Source organism: Terrapene carolina, unplaced genomic scaffold (assembly GCF_002925995.2).
Source record: "Terrapene carolina triunguis isolate 2854851 unplaced genomic scaffold, T_m_triunguis-2.0 Scaffold21, whole genome shotgun sequence".
Lineage (NCBI taxonomy): Eukaryota > Metazoa > Chordata > Testudines > Emydidae > Terrapene > Terrapene triunguis.
In genome coordinates this window covers 30,558,724-30,583,160 of record NW_020664372.1, presented here as the reverse complement: position 1 = coordinate 30,583,160, position 24,437 = coordinate 30,558,724, and the positions used below count along the sequence as shown (strand labels likewise).

General features: G+C 40.0%; 1 protein-coding gene across 1 annotated transcript in view; it reads right to left on the bottom strand.

Annotated features, from left to right (window-relative positions):
- MYO16 (myosin XVI) overlaps positions 1–24,437 on the bottom strand; it is a 454,918-nt gene that overhangs the window by 206,269 nt on the left and 224,212 nt on the right. Inside the window, exon 15 of the mRNA XM_029913187.1 lies at positions 13,520–13,667. Within this exon, the coding sequence (XP_029769047.1) occupies positions 13,520–13,667 (148 nt within the window). The remainder of the gene's footprint in view (positions 1–13,519; positions 13,668–24,437) is intronic.

Below are 24,437 nucleotides of genomic sequence, written 5' to 3'. Positions count from 1 at the left end.
GTACTTTTCTTTCTTTGTTTCAATCAACCAGTTCCAAATAATACTTCATTATATGTTTAGTGTTCTGTTAAACACATGATCTACCCTGAGTACCCTAGCATCTGCACAAGCACTGGTTCTTTGGACAGAATTCTTCTTTTTTCTTTTTTTTTTTAAACTTAATTACTGAGTTGTGTTTTCTCCCTCTTGAGTTAAACATATTTTCTTTTTTTTACCTCCCTCCCTTTGTTTTCATGCCACAGCCAGATTATCTTGTTCTTATTTTCTGCATGTGTTTCCCCTATCATGCTGAGAGAAAGAGAGAGAAACAAAGGCTCCCTCAATCAAAGAAATAGAAAATGATACCATGCCAAGGCAAATGAAGCAGCTGGCATGTGTATGGAGTGAAACAAAACATGCTGACATAGAGGGGTGAGAAGCTACAAAGTGATAGGATAGAAAAGTTAGTGGCAAATCTTGTAATTAAACACAAAGACCGTGTGTCTGATCCAACATAATTTTCCTCATTTTGAAGAGCAAAAAGTCACCAACAGAGGAGAGAGCACAAGAGATTACCAGCTCCCTGAGTTCTTATAGAATACTATAGAAGGGATGAAAACACGCAGAGCTATAGGGATTTTGTGCTTCCCTACCTACTACATTTCACCTCTCCATAAATACAATTAAATGCAAAGAAAACTGTTAATTTGTTCATTACATGTAGTTCTATATCTTAAGCTCATCAGAATTCTGAGAGTGAGAGAGAGACAAAACATACTTATCAAAAAGAGAGGTAACAGAAATGATTTTCTGTCCATCTTAGAACCTGCAGGGGAGTGTCATACATAGCACTGTCTCTGTTCAGTCAGTATGCATGAAAAATAATACAATGAAGAAAGGACTGTTAACATAAGATGAAGGAATATATCCAGGGGAATAAGACTTTCAGATTTAGACTTTCAAACAAAGCAGAATTTCTATCATTTATCCTGAAAGCCAGACAAATGACAAGTCCACTTGGACCAAGGACAAGGATTCCAAACCAGTCCCAGGGTTATTTACTACATAGACTTAGTTTAATAAAGTTTGTTCTTGGTCTTCATAGAAAGTAATGCTCAACCTATCCGAAGAGCTATTATTTGTTAAAGAATCCTTCAAGATTAAAGTGGTAACGAGGTAACATAAATAAAAGTATAATATTACTAAGGGAATAAAAAACAACAACAAAGAACCAAAGCTAAGGCACCTCAGCTTTAAGCTGATATACCACTTTCTTGACATATGGAATATATAATCACTGGAAGAAGGATGAGCCAAAGTCTTGCCGCTTTCAGGGCCAGATTTTCAAAGTTGGGTGCATGGCATTATGCACATATATTTATGTGACCCTAGTTTAAAAATATCAGTGCATATGAGGCCTGAATTCTTGGAGGTGGGTGGGCACAAGCTAAAAGCTTGTCTAAAAGCTCCTCCCCCAGCCTTCTGGGAGGAGCCACTGGACTCAGGATCCAAATGAATACGGGGGACAACTAAAGAGCAACAGGGTCAGGAGTGGAGATCAAAGGTTAAAAATTAGGGATCCAGTGAGGGACACCAAGCAGAGAACCCCGGACAGCACCCACTGCTCCTCAAAGCTGTCTAGGGAGCCAGTGGACGCTACTCAGAGGAACTCTGCCTGGATACGTGAGACAAGGGAGGAACGGAAATAGGCCCCACAGTCACAGAGCACCTCCCCGTGTAGCATCCTCCTCCTGGCACTGTAAATCATTACTTTGGCCGATGCCAGGAGGAGGCTGACAAGGAGGTCTCACGACTTGGTGGGGTCATGGACAGGGTGTGCATATATGAAGAGGTGTGGGGAAAAGTGCAGCCAGAACTTCAACAGGAGGTGCTGGAAGAGCCAGAATAGGGGCTGCAACCTGGTGCATTCCAGATAGGCATGTGCCAGGGTCTCCCTCACTCCGCAAAATGGACAGGCGTCAGGGATGGGGGTGAACCGTGCCAGGTACATGCCCATACTCATGGATTCATGAAGGAGCCGCATATCAGGCATCAGCTTGTGCATATGGTTAGTTAGGAGCATGACTGACCCAGTGCATGGCTATCTCTGCAAATAAGTTAGACACATACAAATGTATGCACACAATGGCACATGCTTAATTTGAAAAGCTGACCCATAATACCCAATGTAAAGTGTTTGTGCCTTTCCTCAATAATAGAGTAATGCCATGATCCATCGACATTTCTTCTAGGACTTCACCACCAATATGTATCTCACAGGCCTATAGCGGATTATTAGGTAAATTTTCAGGGAGATATATGTTATCTTTAATTTTGTATACTAGGTATTACTGCCTTTTTGCTCTGTGTTTGCATAGCACACAGTGCAATGGGGTCTGGCAATGACTAGAGCCCCTAGTGCTATCGTAATACATATAACCATACAGCCATGAGTTTACTGGAAAGTGAGCAGACAGACACAGTCAGTGACATGTGCAAGTCATACAGAAAATATGGGAGACCACTTAAGAAAATAATGGGCCTGCATCTCCTCTCACTGGGCCTGATTATCAGCTTCACTCAGCTACTCAGCAGTTGCTCAAAGAGAGCCCATTAGCATCTTAATCCTGTTTTGGTCATAATCATAGTTTTAAATGCCAAGGTATTATGCTAAAATTATGGCAGATGAGTGTATGTAATGATCTATGCAGTCCTGGAAAAACAAATTCCAGAGTTTGGTACCTAAATTTGACTCTTCAAAGTACATCCTAAAATTTACCCAGATACTGGAGCACACACAAATGAAGGGCTGAAAAAAGAAGAGCCGATTAAGGTGAAGGTTTGGGAAGTAAATATTAAAATATTAAATGACTTGTACACAAATATGCTACTTAGGGGCCTGATTCTGCTCCCAGTGAAGTCACTGGGAGTCCTTCCCTATTGTCGTGACTCGAGAAAGCATTTAAGTGCATGTTGAGATGTTCTGCTGAATAGGAATGGATTTAAGCACATGCATAAGTGGGAATTCGGTGAACTGAGGCTTAAAGTAATCACTGTCAGAAAATCAATATAAGGTGCAAAAAAGCACAAACTTTGTTAAAATTAGTTATATTTATAGATGTCTACACACATCTAAAAATACCAACTGTAAAAATGTTCCTATTTCTGCCAAATGCAGATACAATTAGTATTGTCAATCAATAGCACTTTACTATATGAAGATATTTATTAATACAACATAAAATACATTTTCACTGCCATAACCCCAACAATGCCAAATGAGTTAATCATGATTATTGCTACATGGAATAACAAATAAATCATATCCATTGGCCAATTGCTGGGATGAAACATTGCCTCTGGAGGAAGGAGTAAAGCAAGAGAATATGTGAGATGCTTGACGACAAAGCTCCAAGTGGTTAATGAAGGCTACATTTTGGAAAAGAATGTAATAAGGAGCTACAATGGGAAAGGGAAAAAATGTTAACACCAGTTCCATTTTATACGTGTATTTCCTGCAATTTCTCTGCACATTGTTTTTTAAAGTTTGGCTAAGGTGTTCACAAGAACTAGGGACATTCTTTTGTTTTCTTTTATTTTTTGGTTGATCAACAAATATTTTGGGTCAGATTAACAAGGTCAACTGCCTCTTAATATATGTACATTGCCACCTAAATTTTCTTAATTGACTGATGAATTTTAGATGTCCAATTTGAGAGGTCTTAATGAAGGCTTGATTTTTGCCAAATGTGTGCTCAACATTTTCTGAAAAGGTCCCTTTTAAATGTGTCAAAATGGAGGCAACCAAAATCACTCATCAATTTTGAAAATTTAGGCTGGAAGTTTTAAAAAAATAGTTATATTTGAAAAAATATTGGTGATTTCAGGCTGTACATTGTTCGTAGCTTAATTCTGAGTTATAATGAGCTCTGTCTGTGAAACTAACTTTTGGGCAACTGGTGTACATAGAAATACCATTGACAATGTTTTCTTATTGTTCCAGAGGGAGCACACTACTTAGCTTGGATATGTGCAAATTACACACACCAAAGCAGAGCACCAGGTACCGCAAATATTAGAGAGGATGTTATATGCATTTATATGCATCCAGTGCTTTGCTAGCTTTTTCTATTTAGTTAGACTTAGTAATTTCGCACTGTGACTAGTATAATCTCCTCTTTTACATCCTTCCTCTTTTTCTCTCCCTTATAGTCTCTCCCTCCTTGCTTTTGTTCCTTCCTCCTCTCTTCTGTATTCAGTTCAAATTTCTCATTCCCACCTATAAAGCATTGCACAACTCTGTCGACACCTACAACTCTCTCTCTCTGATCTAAATTCTTCCTGCCTCACTCCTGTTGTTCCCAATGCTCGGCCCAGCCCTCTCCTATCACTTAAGATGGGACCAAACAAAAACCTGGCAACGGGGGGGGGGGGGGGGGGGGGGGGAAGGGGTAATCAGAAAAAATCAGAACTCTTCTGAACTTTGTAAAATTTGGCTTTATAATGAGAACAATGAAAGCTCCAGATCTTAACATCCCCACAGCATTTGGGAGCAGGAGCAAGTCTTCCAGCCACCTAAAAATAGCTGCATAGACAGCACTTTGAAGTTGTGGCATGGTCTGGAGCTCGGGCTCTGAAGCCCACCCTCCTTCCTAGGCTTCAGAGGTAGAGTTCCAGCCTGAGCCACAACTTCAAATCACTATCAAGACAACTATTTTTTAGAGTGCTAGCATGAGTCTCTCGATCTGTGCTGAGAGCCGGGAGGTTCGTTCCCACTTCCTCCACAATACTGCGTACTTGTTCTTCTGTGGCTTCTTCCATTGCTGCCCCCAACACTTAAAGCATTTGCTGTATTTCAAATCAATCTTAAAACCCCACCTACTGTGCAAAGCCTATGGGTGCTAATAAACACACCTAATTCCACTGTTGTGACTTGTATCATCGCACTGTACTGTAACTGTTAATGCATTGCAAGCTCTTTGGGGAAGAAGCTGTGTTATGTGTAAGGCTACGATTTAGTCAAAGTAAAAGTCATGGACAGGTCACGGGCAATAAACGAGAATTCATGGCTTGTGACCTGTCCATGACTTATACCAAAAATACCTGTCAAGTATCAGAGGGATAGCCGTGTTAGTCTGGATCTGTAAAAAGCAACAGAGGGTCCAGTGGCACCTTTAAGACTAACAGATGTATTGGAGCATAAGCTTTCGTGGGTGAATGCCCATGCATCTGATGAAGTGGGTATTCACCCACGAAAGCTTATGCTCCAATACATCTGTTAGTCTTAAAGGTGCCACAGGACCCTCTGTTGCACTAAAAATACCCGTGATTAAATCTTGGGGTGGGGCGCTGGGAGGTTGCTGCTGGGGGGCTGTGGGGACTGCTGCTGGGAGAGGGTGCCCGGGGCTAGCGGCACCAACTGCTGGGGCCAGTGGACTGTGGCTGCTCTGGCTGGCTTCCCGGGGACCACTGCTCAGGGCCACGGACCGCGGCTGCTCCAGCCACCCCGGCACCGGAGCCAGATACTTGGGTGGCCCTAGAATCAGCCACATTGGCCCCCACAGAAGTCACAGAGGTCACGGAAAGTCATAGAATCTGTGACTTCCGCGACCTCCATAACAGACGCGGAGCCCTAATTATGTGTATTCTAATGAGGACTGGGAAAACTTAGTTTGCCTGATTTCAGACAGAAACAAACAATTGGGGGTTTGAAAGTTCAGTCAGAACTTGCATGTTTGTATTCAACTTATGAAAAAAGGACCAGAGCTGGGCAAGAGACAATTCTATCAAAAATAGATGCAGCACATAAATATTATATCTAGTAAACGTGTATATAATATGTACACTATATATAAAACACTGTTTGTGCCAGCAAAATACAGTGGTCTTTAGTTAAGTAAATACATGTTGCTCTTTAAACTGAGTCACACAAAGAAAGAAAGAAAGAAAGAAAGAAAGAAAGAAAGAAAGAAAGAAAGAAAGACTGATATTCCTCCCCAAAACACCTGTATAAATCAAGCGTAACTCCACTAAGGACAATGAGGCTACACTGAAATGAAATCAGCATGAGTGAAAATAGTGAGACTCTACAGCATTAAATTATACAAAGGAAGAAATAGCAAATTGTGAAACCTATAAAGTCTCATAAAAATCTGTAATTCTCTGAGATACAGAACCTTCATCCTTAATTCCAACAACTGTAACACATAATGATCATAGGTAGCACTATATAAAAAACCCTCCACATAATAATAGTTTGATAAACTAATAATAAAAGCTACATTTTTCATTAGATTGGAATCAGAAATTCCATTTATCTTGGACACAAAGTCAAGGAGAAGACTTTTTAACACAGTGCTCTAAAATAATTCTAGTCAAGGTGGAATGATTTGTAGAATGATTCCAGTGATATCTCACTTTTAAAATGAAATTTCTAATGGACATTTCATAGATAAAGATGTATGCTGCTTCAGGATAATGGGGGAATGATGTGATTTCAACAATTGCTTCTGTACATCTGCCCACACAAGTCACATTATTTTAAAAATAATTCTTATCTTGGTTGAAATATTAGGTGTACTTAGGTTTATTCATGTTATTAATTCAGGCAAAACCTACTAAAAACATTGATCTTAATGATACACACATCTAAGACTAAGACATAAGGTTAATAAATACTATATTGTTGGCAAAGTTCTAAGGTGGATAAAAATGGTCAGTTACCTAAGATTCAAATCAGGGAAGAGGGAAGTGACAAATAGTGTAGGCAACAGCAGTGGGTCCACCTGGATCATGGGACATGCAGCAAGACATACAAAATGGAAGCGGACACAAAATTAGGAGGGCTGGTTGATATTCAAGTGTAGGGAAAATGGTTTAAAATAAATGGGGTGGGTAGGTTAACAAGTGATTTATGCAATTTAATGCAGGAAAAAAGTGGGTTGGAGCAGACTATTACAAAGAGTTTTGCTTCTTTGTGTGTGTGTTTCTTTATTAAATGTTTAAAGGCAAAAGAGTTATTAGAAAAAAGGATTTTTAGGGTGGTGCCTTGCTTGCTTGCTGTACCCTTAGCAGTCGAAAACTGAAGGTTGGCACTTTTTATACCCTCAGAGCGTCCTGCATCATGGAAAGTTGGGTTGAGTGGCTCCAAAAGCACTGCCTTCTAGAAGATTCCAAATTTGTGTGCCACAGGGATGCACTTATGCCATGAATAGGAATCCTCATGGGCAATTTTAGAATAATCACCATTTAACTTCACATTGTTCTAGGATTCATTAGAAAAGAGGGTTGCCGAATACACACAAAAATTCTGAGGCATAAGACATTAGTGCCTTCAGTCATCTAAAATAGTGCACTTTGAAAACAGTCTCTTGTGCTCTTTTCTAAGCCACTCACTTTCCTTCACTGCTTTTTCACTGTCCTTTTTGACAAATGAAGTTTGTCATTTAAATTGGAAGAATGATATTCTCAGTGATCAAGCAAAGAAGTGCTGATCAATTCAGATTTTAATGACTAATCCAGTTACTTCATTACAGTAGCTACTTTATATATGAAGTTAATGTGAGACTTTCTTACTGGCACCAAAAAATCATAAGAAGAAATACTAGTTAGGCCAGGGATCGGTAACCTTTGGCACGTGGCCCGCCAGCATAAGCCCCCTGGCGGGCCAGGCCGGTTTGTTTACCTGATGTATCTGCAGGTTTGGTCAATCGCAGCTCCCACTGGCCGCAGTTCGCTGCTCCAGGCCAACGGGGGATGCGGGAAGTGGCGCCAGCCGAGGGATGTGCCTGCCGCCACTTCCCGGAACCCCCATTGGCCTGGAGCGGCAAACCATGGCCAGTGGGAGCTGCGATCGGCCGAACCTGTGGACACGGCAGGTAAACAAACCAGCCCGGCCTGCCAGGGGGCTTACCCTGGTGGGCCACGGGCCAAAGGTTGCTGATCCCTGCTCTATAATCAGCTCTGACTCTATCTAAATCATAGTGCATGATTATCTACACCCTGTTTCAAGCTTCTTTCCAGGCCTCTCCTTAATGCTCTTTTTTTGTCCTCAATGATCATACCTTTTCCCCCTCAGTATGAGCCAGACTTTCTCCCTTCTCTCCTTAGAACACACTTCCTTCACCAAGATTTCCACTGCAGATCAAATACATGCTTATCTGCCCCCCCCCCACCATGTGTCTTTGTTCTGTAAATGTCCAATGTAGCTTTCATGTCCCTCAGGGAAAGGACCTGCCTTAACTATGAGATTGTAAAGGGTCATGCACATCTATAGCACTAGAAAAGAAACACATACAATAATTAGCGTACATTTATTTTAACTCACAGTACAATAACTTCCTTAATAAATCTAAATTCAATCCATACTCAGCCACAAAAGCAAACACAAAACAAGACAACTTAACCTGAAATTAACCTTTATACCATTTATCATTTATTTTCATTAAAAACCTTAATAAACTTCCATAGTTCTTTTAAAACACACAAAACCAATAGAGAGCCTGGAAATTCCCAATACAACCCCCTCCCCTAATTCAACTGCATGCAAATGAGTAGTTAAGGTCATTCAAACATTCTTTATTCACCCAGTAGCACCATCTTGAGAATCTCTCTTCACTCTTGACTCTCCCCTCTCTGTTCAGTCTTGCATCTCCAATACTACTGCCAATATCTCAGCATAGACATTCTGCCACCAGTTGAAAGTTATCTGGTTGAAAACCAAATTTATTTTCCCCCTTATTTGTCCCTCCCTTTTCTATCACTGCCATTAGTTACACTTTCATCTCTGTCACCTAGGCTCACAATCTCAGCATCACACTTGTCTCCTCTATTCTTTCTCCTCCCCCTTCCAAGCTGTTTCCACAGTTCTTTCTGTTCATTTCCAGAAATTGTTTTTCATCAGCATTCCTGCCTATAAAATCCTTGTCCATGCCTTAGACATCTCTGACATTGCCTATGGAAGTCTTCTCAAATCTTGCCTCCCGTTTCTCTCTTAATTCCCACCCACTCAGTCCATCAAAAATGTGAATGCCAAAATCATCTTCCTCACTAGCTGACCAAAGCATCACTCCCATTTTCCAATCTATTCATTAGCTTCCATTCACCTATGCATCATTTCCAAGTTCCCAGCCCTGACACTTAAAGCTGGTGCATAATTCCAGCCCTGGCTACTTCACAGCTCTTATTGTTCTGACTCCTTATCTCATTTTTTTCCTCTGTGTCAGGTCTTCCTGTCTATCTGCTTCTTTTGTCTCCTCCTACGCTCAGCTTTGTACCTTCTGACATGTAGCAACCTGTGACTGGAACAGTCTCCTCTCCTGAACAAAACTACCATCATTCAAAGCCATCCCTAAAAATACATCTTTCATGAACCGCTCAACATCACTCCATCAATTGTAGCAAGAGAGTGAAAGGAGAAAGTGTTAGAAATATATATATATATATATATATTTAAAGAAGTGAAAATCTACAATACTTAAAAGCTGCTTCATAGCCAATCTCTTCTCTAGTCATTTGGCATGAGATTCTGGCCCAGTTGAAATCAATGGCAAAACTCTCATTTCACCCCCCGAGTCTCTTGTTTGTACTGTCTATTAATCTCATAAGTCAACTTCTCAGAGAAGGGACAACAACATGTCATCCATGCCAGATGATGGAGCTTAAAATAAATTAATAATAATAGTAATAATTTTTATTTCTTTAAATAAAAATGTTCATTTTTATACTGAAAACCAGGAACAAATAAGAGTTGTTTTAAAGCCTTTCCTACTCAACGTGCTTGATCAAATCTCAATGGGAACAAAGGCGTAGCCAGTGACCTTAACAAACCGTGGATAATCTTGAGACTGTTCAGTTTTCACTCTAATGGCTGCAATTTTAAACAAGTTAAGAAAGGAACAAAAGTCAGACACAAACCATTTCAACCAGCTGAGCATGAACTAAAATTCAGTTTCAAAGGGGATTTTACCTAATTCAATTTGTTATTAGTATCATGCTTACACATGTTTAAAGAAAACATGACAGATTCAATCGTTGGTCTTACCAGAATGATATGATCTCATCAAAGTATTAGTCAGAAAGAAGAAGTTGATGATGGGCCAAATCCTGCTTGCCTTACTCATGCAAATAGTCTCATGATGTCAAATTCATCTCTGGTGTAACTCTGCCAACCAGGATGAACATGGCTAACTGAACTACTCGTGTGTAACAAAAGCATAATACGGACCAAAATGTTTCTTAACAGTGCAAACTACAATCTACTGTATATAACTAAAGCAAAGCTTTATCAATAAAAGTAACTTTATGTATATATTCTGCTATAAATTACTTCTGGAGCTGGAGTTATGATGTACAAGTGTAACTCCGAAAGACCCTGGTCAGCGGCGGGCGGGATTGAACTTGGGACTTCAATGCATGAGCCTCTAGTGCATGAGCTAAAAGGCAACCGGCTCTTAGCTAAGGCTGTAGAGCAGACTCATTTAACTTTCTCTAAATGGTCTGGGTGTCACTAGATGGGACAGAACACCACACCCAGAAGGTGTGTGGGTTACACAAGTATCTATTTAGAAATATTACTTTGTTCTTTTTGAATATTGATCAGCTATTTGATGAGATAACATCTTTCTTCATATGAATCTAATTATCCAGGTCTTTGCTGAGTTGTTTCTTGCTGGAACTCCTTGCAAAGTAACTTCAAACTGTGCTATTTTCTGAAAAAACTAAGTGATTCCAAACAATTTTTGCTAAAGAGGAATAAATTAATGTTCTGGACCTCAGCAAAACAATCTTTTTGGTCTTCAAAGCCTTCAAAGGGTTTACAAGAAAAAAAATAGAAGACAAATTTAACTGATTTTTCCCCTTTGAAATTATCTTTGTAGGGAAGCAATGTAGCCCCAGGTTTGTTTCAAAGTTGCTGTAGTAGCTTATTCTATCTGAAACTCTGGCAACATATTTAAATACCAAAAGAGTAAGGAACTTAAGGTGTTACCAAGCAGTGCTACCATAAATATTTGTGCTTAAAAAAATCAGTGTAGATAAAGGTTTTCCACCAGAAATGAAAATTACATCATCAGCCTCTTTACAGGCCTGAAAATCTAGGACAGTTGTTTTATTCAAGTGTCAGCCAGTATGGAAGATGCACAAATTGACAGAAAACGCCAAAGAAACATTCAAACATTGAGACATCAAAGGACCCATTTCTGATTTTTTTTTTTGCTGTTGTCTAGTTGAAGCTCTGAACAGATGGCCAATTTAAGCGGGGGGCGGGGGGGGGACAGTTACTTAGCCTAGAGTAACTGTGATTCTTCAAGTTGTGTTGTTCACATAGATTCCACTCTTGATGTGCATGTGCCCCTTGCACTCAAGATTAGGTTATTCTGACAAGCAGCTTTAGCTGGGGCTTCAACTGTGTCCTAGAGTTCCCTGTGCCATGCTGCCCAAGGACATAAAGCATAAAGGAGGATCAGCTGTTCGTCACCTTCTTCACCAATACAGAATCCTGTAGTAGTAGGAGTAGGACTCCGTAATAGTGGAGATGGAGGACGAGTTGTGACAACACATCTTGATGCACTACAGTTATTGTAAGGTAAGCCACTGCTCTTTCTTCTTTGAGTGACTGTCCACAGGGATCTCACTCTTGGTGGTTAAGAAACAGTTATCTGTTTCTTGGAGGTAGGTGTATGAAATCTACTTTAACAATGACTGGCGGACAGCCCTACCAAAAAAGACATCTGATCTGAAAGCATCTACCAAAAAAACAGAGTATTGTAAATGTGTGGACTTAGCTCCATGTAGCTGCCATACAAATTTCAGAAATAGGAACATTCTTGAAACAGGCAGGTGGATCTATCTTCTAATAAGTTCTTATACAGTGGACACCTATTCTGATAATCTTTGTGAGGATACTTGTGCCTAACCCTTAAGTCTATCATCAAAAGCCATAAATTGTCTAGGTATGTTCCTGAATGTTTTTGTCCTGTTAAGGTAGCATGACAATACCCTTACTACATCAAGTATATGAAGTTTAGCTTCCACTGGGGTTGAGTGTGGCTTGGGGAAGGAAGCTGGGAGATGAATAAATTTGTTCAAATGGAATTCTGTAACAACTTTGAGACAGAGCCTGGAATGAGGCCTGAGATTGACTCTGTCTCTATGAAACACTGCATAAGGGAGACACTGCCATGAGGGCCTGTATCTCCCTTACCATTTGAGCTGATGTAATGGCTACTAAAAAGTCAGTCTTTATTGATACGTGGTAGAGGGAATAGGTTTGTTAAGGACTCAAAGCTGGTACCCATCAATCCTGTTAATACTATACTGAGGTGCCAAGAAGAAGGGGGATCCCAAACTGGGAGGAAAAAAAAAACATGAATAAAGCCTGTAAGGAATCAAGTCACTGAAGGGTGAGAAAATATAGCGTGGTCCTGGATAGGAGAACAATGTGCAGATGTTGCTTCCATATGAATCTTATGGAACTAACAGAAAGTCCAGATTGTTTCAGGACTAATAAATAATCCGGTAGGGCTAAAATGGGTGTTGTTGAGGGTAACAGCTGGTGCTAAGATGATCACCTGGCTTGGGTTCTCTACAAGTCAGATTACTTCGTAGCAAGACAAGGTGTGAATCTATAGTGCACCAGTTTGCCGCACAGTAACATTCCATGTGGACACTGCTACAGTGCACTGAACGTCCTGGAGTGCAGTCTGGCTTGCTACTGCACTCCAGGATGTTCAGTGTACTGTGTAGCAGTATCCACAGAGAAAATTACTGTGTGGCAAGCTCGTGTGTTGTAGATTCACACTTTGGCTTGCTGCACAGCAACTTTCCATGTAGACAAGCCCTTAGTCAGAATACCTGAGACTTTCCTGCTTTGGAGCAGAATGTTCTGAACTTCCACTGAACAACTTCTTTTGATGCCTGTTAGCCAGCCAGCATCCAGACTGTCAGATGTTTGGAATGTGAGATCCGACTGTTTTGCTGTGAGACAAAGCAGGCAAAATGACATGGGGCTGCGCTGAGCGCTTCACCAGACCTGAATACCATAACTGCCAGGCCCATGCTGGGACTCTCATGTTCACAGATCCTGCATCTTGCCTCAGCTTCTTCAGGACTCTCGGTATCATGAGCGTCAGGGTAAGGCATACATCATTCCCAGTGTCCAGGGGAGGAGAAAGGCATCTGACAGGGATCCCTTGCTGGAGGCCTCTCTGGAGCAGTACACTAGCATTTCTTGTTCTGGTCTGTGACAAACAGCTCTAGAAATGGTTATCCCTTTTTTCAAAAAAAATCTAGGGCTCCCAGAGAAACTTCCTGCCAAAAGAATCTGGTCTCATGTGCCTGGGTTGCATGTATACTGAGAATGAAATCCATGTGGACAATCACTTAAAAGAGAACAATAATTTTAAGCAAACATCTTTTCAAAATTAGGACTCTGTGTTCAACAGAAGTTGAAGGTTCTCAGCACCTCTGAGGATCAAGGCATTAAATAGAAAACAAAAAAGATTATATTAGCTCCATAGCAAACATGAAATTGGTCTCCTACCTGTGTGCAGACAAATTACTGAGGTACAGGCCGTACTTTTCTTCAGCGGACAGCCCATCCATCAACAAGTAAAAAACAAGAAAATTGCTCTGGTTGAGAGGCTGCATGACAACACGGGACTTCTCCAGCATGTACGTATAAATCCTTGCTGATTAAAAAACAAACAAACAAGTGAATCATTGAATGGATTGTTTTTGATGTAAATTAAAAACCATTAGCTATCACAAAAGATGGAAAATAAACATTTACGCCTTATAAAAGGATCTAATAGTACAAGATGAAAGACAAATATAAATCTAATGCAAGAGCCACAGTCAAAACACTGCCAGTAAAAACCCAAGAGGTTATAAATATAATGGGTGAAATCCTGGCTCCATTGAGAATTAATGGCAAAACTCTCTATTGGTGAAATTGGTAATATTGGTGGTCTTACATATTTGGTTTTGCTTATCAGGGGAAACAGTAATCAAACCATTGCAAAAGGGAGAAACAGTCCAACTATAATGTAACTATAAACCTTCCCTGAAACAAGAAAAGAAAGAAACTGAAGTTAAAATAAAATGTAGATACTATTTTTTATTGATTATGCACTCAAAGGAAATGCACTCAATTTAGCTCTAAATTAAACATGTTTTGTATACAGGATAATATCAGTACTGTATATTCGGTACCGTATGCTACTTTTAACATAGATTTCAGTGCAACATGGGCATTTAATAACTACTGATAAAGTGTTTATGACAGATGGTATGCATCTCTGTCCCTAATTCACAACAGAAATGTAGCATGTAGATGTGGGGATGGGTGTTGTGTTGAAGAAAACCCCAATCTGTTTGTCTGAAAAGATGATACAGAAATTGGCTGGGGCAGAGGTATGCAGATTGTTCTGTGAGATGCAGCATCTGGGCTGGATCACTGAACCTTTAGAGGACAACCAATGAGCATCATTAAGGGACTTTGTGTCCTCCCTGAGCCATCTCCTGGAGTAGGCAGTGAACCAAGACCCTACTGTGCATATACAGAACTGGATAAGACTGGGATGGGGTGGGGTGTGGCAAGCCTGGATCAAAGGAAGCATGTCTGGACATGCAAACTGACCCAGAAGGATGGATTAGATAAAACAGATGGTTAGCAAGCAGGCTGACTAAAGAGTGGTCAGAGGAGAGAACTGCTTTTCTGAGATGTAAACTGTTCATTCACTTCTCTGTCTTCTTTGTAACTAATTGAGAATGCCTATTTATTTTGCTCATCAGAAGCATAAACCTAGATACATTAAGCACTGTTTCTTTTCTTTTAATTCTATTTCCTCTCTCTATTTAATAAATCTTGTCTTGGTTATGCTTACTGGTGTACGAATAGTTGGTTCCACACAAACATCCACAAAGAATCTCTAAAGAGAGGTGCAGAAAAGTAAAGCATTTTTGGACACTACACCTCCTTCTCAGTCTCAATCAAGGGGCATAGACAACGGTGTCTACTCCCAGTAAGTTGGGTTGCCATTAGGCTACAGTAGCTGAACATATGGGGAGAAGTCAAAGGAGGTGAGAGTTGATTGAAGTGTTGGTCACAGTGCGCATTGTGATGGACTTAAAGCTGTGTATGTAACTGTTCTGAGCAGGGCCAGCTCCAGGCACCAGCATTCCAAGCAGGTGCTTGGGGCGGCAATCTGCAAGGGGCGGCAGTCCAGGTGTTTTTGCCGCCCCAAGCAGCGCGCCGAATTGCCGCCGTGGACGGCGGAGGCAGTCCGTGTGCCATTAGGGCGGCACGCACGTTTCCGCGGTGGCAGCAATTCGGCGGCAGCTTCTATGTTCAGTTGCCCGCGGCGGCAATTCAGCGGCTTCTGTCTTCCGACTGAAGACAGAAGCTGCCGCCGAATTGCCACCGCTGCGGAAACGTGTGTGCCTCCCTAACAGCACACGGACTGCCCCCGCCGTCCACGGCGGCAATTCGGCACGCTGCTTGGGGCGGCAAAAACAGTAGAGCCGGCCCTGGTTCTGACTGTGTGTTTTGGGTACTACACTTCTACATTTCTGGAAGTCTTCTGTCTCCTAGAAGCAGCCACCATTTTCTGTTCAATTTAGATACAACCTGTTACAGAAGATATACACATTGGATCCATACATGCACTGTCTTGCATCTTGTGCAGTCATTTATATGCAAAGGGAGTGAAAAGTAGTTATAAAATGATTCCATTCTGATCTGAAAGAATTATACACCCATTTTTCACAAGTGTAAATGACTGGAAAAGGTGCAAGGCAGTGGAGAATTGGGGCCACTGTACACTCACCGAAACGCCTCCTCTTCTTTTTGTTGTTTTCCTTTAAAGTCATTTACACTGAAAGTTTCTCATTGTATATTATAAAACATAATAGTTATAATGGTAAGGATTGCAGTGCAAAACATTCCCACTGTCAGTGCCAAGCTTTGACTTCCTCTCTAACGCTGCCATTAGCAATCAAAATCACTATCACAATTTTTTCCCTAAGTAGATAGGTTGGGACAGATACTTCAGGGCTGTATGGCTGCTTTGTGCCAGAAATGTGACATAATCTGGCCCTAACGCCATGATTTTAATCATTCCACAGATGAACCCACTGGTGTCATACAGCCAGCACAGGACATAGAGCCAACATGTCAGTCATCTAGCCTGCTGTTGGTGTAGTAAGAAAAAGGGGACAATGGGGGAAGAAAGGGATGTGTCTTGAAAACCATTATGCTGATCCTGGCCTGTGTTTTGGCCCCCATTTTACTGTGGCTGCACAGCATTCATTGCAGCACTGCTACGCTAACACAGATAGACAGCACAGGGAATCTGGCCTGAACAGAACTGCCCAAGAATCAGAGACATTATGTGACTGTGGTTCCACCAAAGTGGAATAGACAATATGAATCTGATTGATTAATACGTTAAAAATTCAGTGATGCGGAACACTTGTACATGCCAACACTATCAGGCCTTATTTAGGCAGTCAAAACTAAAATCAACCCCCATTCAACTACTTTAAGAGATCCACTTAAATAAGGATAAATGTGCTTATTAATCATCTTGGTTTGCTCATCTCCAGATATGGGAAGACTTGTTAAGAACTATCAGGTTTCTGATTAGCATGAATCAAAAATATTGTCCTCTTAACGCAGCTTAATGGAATTCAGAAACGAACCTAACAGTGCACTATTCTTCTATAAAGTGAAATATGTTTTTTTTAAATCTGTGTGTGAAATAAAATATATAAAGTTAAGGAAATATAATAGCATTCTAAACCAAAGATGTATTATTTTTGTCCAGTGGAAATTATGCCTATACACAGCAAGGAAATTTCCACTTCCTTTCATAGATCACTTGACCTACTCAGTAGTTACAAAGTCAGCAAGCAGACTCTGTATTGTAAGTGTGGACATTGGGTCCTTTTTTCAGCAATTCATTCTTTGAAACTGCATATCTCTCTCTCTCTCTCTCTCTCTCTCTCAAATACAGCAGAGCTGTTGCAAAAGACAAAATAATGTTTGATGGATTAGAGCTGAACCATTTTATGAGACTATATCAGAGAGCTGTTTTGGCTCCGGTCTCTTCACTCTTCATATAACAAAAAATTATACTCTGAAAAGTGGTTGAGACTTGAAACTGTTTTTTTGGGGGTTTTTTTTAGCCAATCACCAGTACCTGTAACACACTGTTTCCTATGCTATAATGACAAACATTTAGGGAAAAATAAATTCTGCTTCATTTCATGAATCAGGCGGTGTCCTCATGCTTTAATACTATGGAACTTACTCTCAGAAATAATGGCTTTCTTTCTGAAAGTGAGGCTTTGGAGCAGGGAGGTAGGAAACTGTCAGACTTGATTTCCTTTGGGCTTAACTGCTGACTTTCTTTTCAGATTTTTGAGAAGCTGAATGACCGTGGCTTACTTCCTTATATCCATGACAGCCAGGTGTCAACTGACTCAGGAATACATTTTTTTCCCTCCAACATACTGAAAAGTCCACGTTGGGTCTCAATTAACTTCTGGCAATACCAAAATCATCTGGTGTCATTTCTGTGCAATCAGTCTCTTCAGTGACTAAGGAATAAATATAAACAACTACTATAGTCTATCAAGCTAGCTCCAACTTCTATTAAACCTTTAACATTTAATTTGCTAGAAACTATTGTTCTTTGAGAGTCACCCCTATGCATTCCCACTCTGGGGAGATGTCCATTGGTGGTAAGTTTGCTGCCAAGTGGGAATGCTGAAGCCATCAAAGAAGAAATAGCAGTTGCTTCAGATTATAGTTAGCATGTTCCCAGGAAGGTAACACACAGAATGATGCTCTGAGAAACAACAGTAGGGCATCTGAGAAATTTAGGAGGTCTTCCCAGTGTTAGATAGAGATTGAAGGGGACAAGAAGCCTCCACTACAAACATTTTGGGATTGCATTGCTTTGTGGGAGGTGGAAGTTCAGACGGTGAGGTCCATTAGGCAGCTATGGAACTTCAGGACCTCATCAGACTGTAATTTAGGAGTGGTATTGGACTCCTTACTTACATTAAACTCTCACAGAGCAGGATCCAGGAGTAACACTTTCTACCATCTCCACATGACTGGTAGACTGCCTACCATCCTGGAGCATGATGACTTGACCTTGGTTATACATGCCTGGCTGGACTATAGCAATGCGATATCCATGGCATGAACCATTAATTCTTCAGAAACTCTGAGTACATAATGCTGCAACACATCTTCTCAACAACATGGGCTACCACAAGTGCATCAAGCCTGTCCTCTGCTTTCTATACTGATTTTCCATTGAGTCAAGTTCAAACCCTTGGTCCTTAGCTTCAAGGCACTCAATGGCTTGGACCCAGCATATCTAAAAGATCACCTAAAACTTGAAATAATAGCCAACATGGGTTTGTCAAGCACAAATCATGCCGAATGAACCAAATTTCCTTCTTTGACAGAGTTACTGGCCTAGTGGATAGAGGGGAAGCAGTAGATGTGATATATTTTGTTTTTGGTAAGGCTTTGACGTTGTCCCACATGCCGTTTTCATAAGCAACGTAAGAAAATGTGGTTTAGTTGAAATTAACTATAAGGTGGGTGGAAAAACTGGTTGAAAAACTGAACTCAAAGAGTAGCTATCAAGGGTTTGCTATCAAACAGGGAACATGTATATTGCAGGGGTCTGTCATGGGTCTGATATTATTCAATACTTTCATTAATAGCTTTGATAATGGATTGAAGAGTATCCTTATAAAATCTGGGGATGACACCAAACTGGGACAGGTTGCAAACACTTTGGAGGACAGGATTAGAATTCAAAATGACCTTAATAAATTGTAGAATTGGTCTGAATTCAACAAGATTTCTGCAGCCTAGAGCATGGGTCACTTCCAGGTTTAAACTAGTATAAATGATGTAATCTCTGTTACATGATGTCTTTAAAACATGATTTGAGGACTTCAGTAAATCAGCCAGAGATTATGGGTCTGTGACAGGAGTGGGTGGGTGAGGTTCTGTGGCCTGCAATGTACAGGAGGCCAGACTGGATGATCATTATGGTCCCTTCTGGCCTTAAAGTCTATGAGATGAAATTCAATAAAGACAAGTTCAAAGCTCTACATTAGGAAGGGGAAAAAAATCACACAAACAATTACAAATTGGGGAATGACTGACTATGCAACAGTACTGCTGAAAGGGATCGGGTAGTTATAGTGGATTACAAATTGAATATGAACCAGCAATGTGATGCAGTTGCGAAAAGACTATTGTTCCCCTCTACTCAGTACTGATGAGGCATCTGCTGGAATACTGTCTCCAGTTTCGGTAGCTACACTTTTAAGAAAGATGTGGATGAGTTGGAGAGAGTCTAGAGAAGTACAACAAAAATGATAGGAAGTTTAGAAAACCTGACCTAAAAAGAAAGGTAAAAAACACCAGGCATGTTTAATCTTGAGAAAAGAAGACCGAGAAGGGACCCAATACCAGTTTTCAAATATGTTAAGGACTGTTAGAAAGAGGATGGTTATCAATTGTTTTCCATGTGCACCGAAGATAGGACAAGAAGTAATTGGCTTAATCTGCAGCAAGAGAGATTTAGGTTAGATATTAGGAAATTATCCTTATAGTTAGAAAAATTTAAGTATCAGAATAGCTTACCAAGCAAGGTTGTGGAATCCCCATCATTGGAGGTTTTTAAGGACAGGTTAGACAATCACCTCTCAGGGATGCTCTAGGTATACTTGGTCTGGCCTCAGCATTGGGGGATGGACTAGATGACCTCTCAAGGTCTCTTTCAGTCCTATATTTCTATGATTCTATGTAGATTGTGACCGACAACTCCACTTCTCAGGCAAAATGGAACTTTCTTCTATAAGGGTAAATCTCATCTGTAAGCAGATGGAGCTCTTTCAGGGGCTCCGTCTGCTGTTGATGTTTGGGTTTGGTAGGGTTCTTTATTATGTACACACTATGTGTTTGTATTAGAGAAGGCAAGATCAAAGAAATGCACCTTGCTTTTGAATCAGAAGATGGTAAGATTTGTGGTGGTCCTTGAATTTCCACAGAAACTAAGAGCCATCAAAAAGCTCACCACTTTCTGCTCCAAAAGCAAGGTGTGTTTCTTTGGCCTGCCTTCTTTAATATAAATCCATAGCAGTGTGTATATAAAAAAAGATAAATAACCCCACCAAACACAAACACTCAACTGCATACATCATTCTTACCTTGGGGGGAAGATAAGAGAAAGAATAACCATGTGTGGCAGATGTTACTGATATTACTTAATGTACTACAGAAAGGACCTCAGATACTATTGTGATGAAGGAGGTATAAGACCCTACAGAGAAGAGAAGAGAAGAGAAGAGATAGGAATCCTGTATCTTTAAACCAACTGCAGGATTTTGTTATTTTTTAAGACCCTGACTTATGAGGACTATCAGTCTCCATTTTTCAGCTGTGCACTAAGGCACATTTTTAGGGTGCAAAATGTCCTTTCTAATTAGGGCTGTCAGTTAATTGCAGTTAACTCAAATGTTTAACTCAAAACAAATTAACTCAATTAAAAATTAATTGGGATTAATCGCAGTTTTAATCACACTGTTAAACAATAATAGAATACCAACTGAAATTTATTATAAATATGTTTGGATGTTTTTCTACATTTTCAAATACCGGTATATTGATTTCAATTACTATGCAGAATACAAAGTATACATTGCTCATTTTATATGATTTCTTTTATTACAAATATTTGCACTGTAAAAAAGATAAAATAAATAGTATTTTTCAATTTACCTCATACAATCTCTTTGTCCTGCAAGTGCAACTTACAAATGTAGGGTTTTTTTGGTTGCATAACTGCACTCAAAAACAAAACAATGTAAAACGTTAGAGCCTGCATCAGTGTGTTGCTCTTTTAAGACTGCTGACAGCATGTTCCAAACTTCGTCCCTCTCAGATTTTGGAAGGCACTGCAGATTCTTAAACCTTGGGTTGAGTGCTGTAGCTATCTTTAGAAATCTAACACTGGTTCTGTGTCATTATGCCCCATATTCTTCATAGTAATATTATTATGAGTATGGCAAAATTATGATGTATTTTGTGCAAGATAAGGCATGTGAGATATCACTGGAAAGGTTATGATTTACTGAATATGATTATCCTACTTGGACACATATATCATTTCTGTATCTGAAGTTAGGAATATTGTCTATGCATCTATTACAAATGTGTTAACACTTGAATGCAATCAGTCTAGATGGCTCACTGGGAAGAGCGATTTGGGAGAACAATAGGTTTTAGAAGATGCTAATCACCCACCTGCCTCAAACAGCCTCTGAGTTATGGCTGCAGGGACATGTGACCAAGTCACCTGGTACTGGACTCCATTATAATACTAGTGTTTTTCCACTGACCGGGGGTGGGAATCAACCTGGGAGACAAATGATTCTCGCCATATGCAAAAACTATTTAAGGCAGGGGAGTGACACCATCATGGTTCGTTCTTCACTGACTCCCCGCCCAAGAAAGAGGACTGCTGGAAACACCTGAGAAACAAAAGGACTGAACTAGAGGGAAGGGTGAACCCAGGCTAGAGGGTTGTCTAGCCTGTGAATGGAATATCTGGAGATTTAAGCTGCAAACAAGTGCAGCTTGGCCTTCAAGACTCTCTGCAAACTGCCTAGAACAACATTTAGGGTGAGAATTTGCTGTTAATATCTAATTTAATTAGTATATTAGGCTTAGATTGCATTTTTGTTTTATTTTCTAGGTAATCTGCTTTGATCTGTTTGCTATCCCTTATAATCACTTAAAATCTATCTTTGTAGTTAATAAACTTGTTTTGTTTTGTCTAAAACCAGTGCATGTAGAAATCATAACTTGGGGCAGAAAGCTGTGTATATCCCTCTTTACATTGAGGGAGGGGGTGAATTTCATGAGCTTACATTGTACAGTTCTCTGTGCAATGCAAGACAGCATAATTTTGGGTTTACCCCCTAGAGAGGCATATGCACTCGAATATTGGGCAATTCCTTAGCTGATTTCAGTGTCTGTGTGTTTCTGCAGCTGGGTATGTCACTACCTGTGTGCAGGTGAAAGTGTGAGACTGGGAACATGTCTGCAGCTTGTCACAGCATTCCATGGTGAAAGGGAGCCCAGAATGGTGGGTCAAGTAGGCTCAGTGATACCCCAGTCCTAGGTGGCACCCTGAAGGGGGAGGGAACCTGTCACAGGTAGCTTCTTTGTATTTTGTCAAATCTCCAGTGAAAGTGTTCTTAAATTGAACAACATGTGCTGGGTCGTCATCCAAGACTTCCATAACACGAAATATATGGCAGAATGCAGGTAAAACCACAGAGCAGGAGACATTAAACTCCTTGGGGGAGAATTGTGTCACAAATTTAATTAAGGCACAATTTTTTTAACAAGCATCATCCGCATGGAAGCATGTCCTCTGGAATCGTGGTCGAAGCATTAAGGGGCATTCAAATGTTTAGCATATCTGGCACATAAATACCTTTCAACACCAGTTACAACAGTGCTATGCGAATGCCTGTTCTCACGTTCAGGTGACATTGTAAATAAGCAGAGGGCAGCATTACTTCCCCTAAATGTAAACAAACTTGTTTACCTGAGCAATTGGCTGAACAAGAAGTAAGACTGATGGGACTTGTTGGCTCTAAAGTTTTACATTGTGTTATTTTTGAGTGCATTTATGTAAAAAAAATCAAAAATTTAAAGTTGCACTTTCACTATAAAGAGATTGCACTACCATACTTGCATGAGGTGAATTGAAAAAATATTGTCTTATCTTTTTTACAGTGCAAATATTTGTAATAAAAATAATAATATAAAGTGAGCACTGTACACTTTGTTTTCTGTTGCAACTGAAGTAAATATATTTGAAAATGTAGAAAACATCCAAAAATATTTAAATAAATGGTATTCTATTGTTTAACAGTGCGATTAAAACTGTGATTAATCACATTTTTTTAATCTCATGATTAATCACAATTAATATTTTAATAGTTGACAGCCCTATTTCTAATGTATATACTTATTTTATTCACATTCAGGGAAGGAACATGAAGCAGCCTTAAAATTTGTTTCTCAGAATATTTGGGGCATGGAAAAGAGCAAATTAGTTCTGTTTCTACTGTATAAAGCATAACTGTACTAAGTCGCCAAAATGGATACGAGATGTTATTGTTTGATGTAAAATTTAGGTCCTTTCTCATATGTTGAATCACTTGTGATAACAAACTACTGTAAGGATGAATATTACTTTGGAGGCTCTTACTCACTTCCTTCACATTGAATTATTGACTGTAATTTTGTCAACATTCTCAGTTCTTGTTGCACCTCATTGTGCATCTTCTATGATAATTTGCTTTGAGTCAGACCTCGTAACAAAACATCTTTCATTAAGGTTTCTAAACAATCTAAAATCTTGCCGGTCGTGACCTATTTTTTTAAGTTTTGTTTACAAACCAGCTGCATTTGTCCCTGTTTGCATAAATGTCAGTTATAAAGTCACATCTCAAGAGAATCTGGTGCTTTTGATATTTACACTGTTCATTCATGTTTAAACAGTGCAAGAGACGGTAAATATTGCTGCAAATGCTCTTCCATAGAGACACACAAAATCACGGAGTGGGTTTTAATCTACAGTTCAATACAATGGGCCTGATCCTCTTCTCACAGTGGTATAAATCAGGTCTAACTTCACTGAAAAAACTGCAGTAGGATGGCCTATTTCAGCTTACAGCTACTAACAACAACATGTTAGCCACTTTTCCTGCCACGTTCCTTGTCTTCTGGCACGTTGGCATGTAAATGATGACAATCTTAAACTCCCTCAGACCCAATAAGAATTACTGGGCCAAATTCAGAGGTGATGTGTAACCAGGTATAAGTTACATGTTAGTATATGCTAATGGACCTGATTCACCAATATATTATTCCAACCACTGAAATCAACAGAGCTACAGTGGTATAAAATTGAAGTAACAATCCTGAATCAGAGCCTGGGAGTTTAGCTGCATGTAATTCATGGGTGGAGAAAGCTGGTTCAATGTGTGGCCCCAGATCAGTCAGCTAAGAATGTGTATTCTGGGAAAACAAAAACAAAAAAAACAGATCCCAGGCATCTCAAACTGAGTACTCAAAATTAGTAGAAACTTTTGACTTTCATGTCTCAGTGGTTCCATTCTGCATCTGCAAAATGGAGATAATAATACCATCTCATCTCAGAGGGGTGTTGTGAAAATAAATTTGTTAATGTTTGTGAAGCACGCAGATACTGTAACAATGAGCACCATAGGAAAGTCCACAAGGAAATAATAATTCTGTCTTCAGAGCAGGGTTTGAATAGTGTGCAGTACATTTAAAGCATGGGGCCACACATTGAACAATAAAACAAAATATATAATAG